General features: G+C 44.4%; 1 protein-coding gene across 2 annotated transcripts in view; it reads left to right on the forward strand.

Annotated features, from left to right (window-relative positions):
* The window catches only part of LOC138953022 (uncharacterized), a 31217-nt gene that overhangs the window by 17093 nt on the left and 9124 nt on the right, over positions 1-5000 (forward strand). The window contains exon 1 of one of the 2 annotated variants that reach the window (XM_070324790.1): positions 839-1492. The exons of the other annotated variant lie outside the window; for it this stretch is intronic. Within the exon in view, the coding sequence (XP_070180891.1) occupies positions 1182-1492 (311 nt within the window). The 5' untranslated portion in view covers positions 839-1181. Of the gene's footprint in view, positions 1-838; positions 1493-5000 lie in introns of those variants that run through there. 2 annotated transcript variants of the gene reach the window in all.

The following is a 5000-nucleotide window of genomic DNA, read 5'->3' on the forward strand; positions in this document are numbered from 1 at the left end:
TGCTGGAGAAAAACTGTCTTTTCTGCAGCATTTCTGCATAATGTCATCTTTCGCCGAAGCAACGTTTTTTACTGCGGTAAAACAGTTTTTCTGAATCATAATGTTTACTTGGTTTTCTGCAGCATTATTGCGATTAACTTTTTCTTCAGAATAGTCTGTGACAGTTTTTCAGTCTGGAGAAAAACGAACGACCTTGTAAAGTAGCGTTTGTATTCGTCGCCCCCTGGGATAGTATAACAGTTTGTAACTAGTGGTAATTCTGGATGAATCCATCTCTCTCACGTGCTCCAACATTATAATGAGCCAGTACAAAATGCTGCAGAAAAAGTGTAAACACTGAGGTTTTCTGCAGTAAAACAACAGCATCGTTTTACTGCAGCATTCTTGATTTCAATTCAAGTTACTGCAGTAAAATGTTTTGCTCCAGAAAAACCAGTTCAGGCTTCGGCGAAAGACTGACATTATGCAGAAATGCTGCAGAAAAGACAGTTTTTCTCCAGCATTTCTGTTTTTCTGCAGAATAACTGAATCATGCCAAAATGCTGAAGAAAAAGTGTAAACAGTTTTTCTCCAGTAAAACAACATCACCGTTTTACTGCAGCATTCTTGATTTCAATTTTACTGCAGTAAAACTGTTTTACTGCAGAAAAAAACGTTGCTCTCGCGAAAGATGATATTATGCAGAAATGCTGCAGAAACAAACAGTTTTTCTCCAGCATTTCTGTTTTACTGCAGACTGAATAAAGTCATAATCCGCTAATGAATAAGGATACGAGGCCGAGAAGCGAAATATCAACACGGCGAAAGATGAAAACGTCACACCGGCCGAGTAATAGCCTGAGTCAAACAGACGGGAGGACTCAGAGCCAATCTCCACATCGCGACAGACAAAGGTTTGGCCGTCTTGCGCGGTAGTTCGGGTCGAATGCGATAGCCTACGTTTTCCGACATTGACGACAGCCCACGTGACACTGACTTCATAAAACAACAGCCGACAGCTCACCACTGATACGGCGCTTTCTTCATTCCCAGAGAGCCGGTGGGACAGGACCGCGAAAAAGTTCATTGTGTGCCACTGTTGTGTGTTGCCGTGACTAGAAGGGCCCCGACTTGAACAACGTATTCAACGTGACTGGGAAATCGCGAACAAGCACAGACTGTAGCGTAACTCACACACCACCATGCCTGAACTCACACACAGAAAGATGAAATTCATCCAGATGACTGTACTGATCATTACCGGCGGTATCGGACTGATCACTGCGATACTGATGGGCAAGGTGACCAAGAACTTTCAGCACAAATGTATTTTGTACGGCAGTTTGAGGGTGCGACAAGGAATAGCCCAAGGTCGACAAATTCTGTCTCTGGACGCTGCGTCCAGTTGGGGTGAGACCAGTGCCTGTGACTTCGTGACCTTTGAGGGAGTACTCGTCTTCATGAATGCCTTCATTTGGACTTGGTTTTACATTCACATGGAGAGTATAATCAGGTGAGACATGTCATGTTGTAGCTGTTCAACCAACCGCGGTACTACACTGGTCTACTTTCGCTATTGAAATTTCAAGCCGGTTTCCTCGCCCACCCCCCCCCCCCCCCCCCCCCCCCACTATTCAACGGATTTCTAACTTCGGCTCTAAATTTTCGCACGGTCTTACGTGTGTGTGTGTGTGAACAGCAGTTGATATACATGTGCACGTCATCTTGTGATTTTCTGCAGTTTGCTCAGTTTCAAGTTTCAAAATGAACACTGACACCACAAGTCTAATCGTCATTTTGTTGGTGCTCCTTTCCGGCTTTGCGATTCCCGGCTGATAACAAACTGTGTCAGTAGATAAAGATGGGAAGTAAAGCCTAAAAAGAGTTCCTGTGTCAGTAATGCAACCACGCCGCTAAGTTAGTGCAAGGCAGCCGAGCTATTTGGCGCACATGATAATCTTCACTGAGTTACGTGACACAGCAAGAACTCAAAACAAACGTCATGGTTTTTGTTGCTGGGGAGGGGGGGGGGGGGGACGTAACTAGTTAGGCAGAGAAATTATACAATTTATATATATCAACAAATATACATGTACAAACTTAAGGTACGCCGGCGTGAGTTGCAGATTACATTACAGACCTGACAAACTAAGCGTGAAAACAAGCATTTAAGGATGAACAAATTCATGCTTTTCAAAAGTGACGCCAGTGACACGCAAAGACATATTATGTCACTTTTATTTTTGGGTGCCACGTCAGTTTCTTGTCACCTCCTCAGTGCGACTCAGTGATTTCACTGAGGTGTGTGTGTGTGTGTGTGTGTGTGCGTGCGCGCGTGCGTCACTGTGCGAGTGTTATTGTGTTTTGCTTCCTACGCCCTCCGATCATGTCTTTGACAGGCTACGCACAGTCCTCCAGTTTACACTCACACTTATCATTTTCTTTGCTTGTCTACACAGAACTGACTAGGTAGTTTGCCGAGTCATTCAGTGCTTGCATAAGCGGCAGTATAAGAACAGGTTCCCACTCACTTCTTATTACAATCTGAATCATGTCTTCTACTAAGCTTTCTTTGAACGTGTTTGTATGACTGGATGTGTGTTGTATGACCTTGTCGGCTATAATATACTGATTAATGTTTCGCTAGACACTATACAGTGTACTCGTTATTCGTAGATCGTGCATTACTGATACCATGCACGTGACAGAAAACTGTGTTATATTCGGTGACACGTGGTCGACTGAGTCGCAGAGAGAGAGAGAGAGAGAGAGAGAGAGAGAGAGAGAGAGAGAGAGAGAGAGAGATTTCTTTTTCGAGGGTAACAAGAATAAGCATAGATATCCTTTTTTTGCATCTGGCCCTCGCCCTAAAGAGGGACTAATCTATTTTACTTCCACTACTTTTTTTTTTTTTAAAGAGAGAGAGAGAGAGAGAGAGAGAGAGAGAGAGAGAGAGAGAGAGAGAGAGAGAGAAACACTGAGAGGGAGGGGGGGCAGCTCCGACAGAGAGGCACAGAGAGAAAGAGAGCACCGAGAGAGAGAGAGGGGGGGGGGGGGGGGCAGCACCGACAGAGAGAGGGAGGGGGTGGGCAGCACCGATAGAGAGCGAGACGGAGAGAGGGAGGGAGCACTCTCCCCTCAACCACTCAGTCTCTCGGTGCTCTCTCTCCCTCCCTCTCTCTGTCGGTGCTGCCCCCCCCCCCCTCTCTCTCTCTCGGTGCTCTCTTTCTCTCTGTGCCTCTCTGTCGGAGCTGCCCCCCCTCCCTCTCAGTGTTTCTCTCTCTCTCTCTCTCTCTCTCTCTCTCTCTCTCTCTCTCTCTCTCTCTCTCTCTCTCTCTCTCTCTTTAAAAAAAAAAAAAAGTAGTTGTTGTAAAAGTAGATTAGTCCCTCTTTAGGGCAAGGGCCAGATGCAAAAAAAGGATATCTATGCTTATTCTTGTTACCCTCGAAAAAGAAATCTCTCTCTCATGAGAGTGCAGGTGTTTCTGTCTATAGATCTCTCTCTGTCTTATCGATGCAAGAAACGACATATGCCACGATGAACACATCGACTCTAGCTAGGTTGGCTGCACAAATGATAAATAGAACGCTGTGGTAAAGAAGAAGCTCTTCGTCCATCTTTTGATCTGCCAACAGGCTGACAGTTACACAATGTATGAAACCAGCACTAAAGAGTCAAACGCCAGCTGTGCGTGACTACCGACATAGACAGGTGGACAGGTTGACGTTTATAGTCTTGTTTCCAAAGCAACATTGTGAAGAATACTGTATAGTCTCGACTGGCTGCATTCGATAACTAAGTTGACATATATATATATATTCGATTTAGTGTAGACCCGAGTTGCATGTCACTATGAAGAACAGGGGCATCACCAAAATACTATAGGCCCCTACAGAATAAAAGAAAAGTAGCCTATTCACCGCAATTCAACGAGTTTCCTTTTGTATCAGCAACAATTGGATACCAATGCGGATGAATGATTTGTTGTTTCAGCGTGTAGTTGCTGAACTTGAGTCGCATCATCATAATGTATGCAATATATATGTGACAGCTCTTTTTCCTCATATATATTGCAAAAGTGCCCCCGAAGAGTGACACTAACTTGGTATGCTAAATTCTTTCCGTCTAGACGCCTTGCATATATATATATATATATATATATCTAGGCTAAATTCTTCCTGTTGAGTCGCGTTTTGATGTTCCCTCCAGGCGAAATGTGTGAATATTATACCCTTTGATGATGAAAATACTCTTTGATGACGAAACAGAAAAACACTTTGCCGCAACGCTGCACATGTCTCTCTCTCTGATGATTTCCGATCGATATGTTTCAACCCTTAGCACTGTATTATGCACTTGTTCTTACTTGTCTCTGAGAGAGTATACATTGAAATGGAAACTCTACTCCCCCCCTTGTACAAACACAACAGTGTGGTTTACAATAAAAATTCTGAGTTCTGAGTTCTGAGTTCTCTCTCTCTCTCTCTCTCTCTCTCTCTCTCTCTCTCTCTCTCTCTCTCTCACTCACTCACTCGCACAGTCACACATACAAACGCGCACGCGCAGACACACAATACTCTCTCTCTCTCTCTCTCCGGCTCACACACGCACACACACAAACGCCCCCTCTCTCTTTTCATGTCTCTTTTTTTCTCCAACCTCAGTCCATATGTCTTTTCTTCCTCCTCCTTACCTTTATTCTCCCCCGAAATTCCCAATCCTGGATGACGTGGGCTCATCAGTATCTATCAGAAATTTTCACCGAGTCTCAGTGTTCATCCGATAGCACTGTATCCTGTCACGTTCACTTTCAGCAGGGATGGATTCAGCTGAAGCATTTTTGACAATTCACTCGCTTATTCAATGATTGGTGACCCGCCACTTTGGGTCAGACATACAATTTGTCTCTACTGTGAATTTTCTCCAAGTTTGCCGGCAATTCACCGTAACAGCAAAAGTATAACTTGCAGACGGCAAAGTGTGGTCCTTTTCCCCCACCATGAAACCAAAACACCAATGA

This window comes from Littorina saxatilis, linkage group LG17 (assembly GCF_037325665.1).
Source record: "Littorina saxatilis isolate snail1 linkage group LG17, US_GU_Lsax_2.0, whole genome shotgun sequence".
NCBI classification, from domain to species: domain Eukaryota; kingdom Metazoa; phylum Mollusca; class Gastropoda; order Littorinimorpha; family Littorinidae; genus Littorina; species Littorina saxatilis.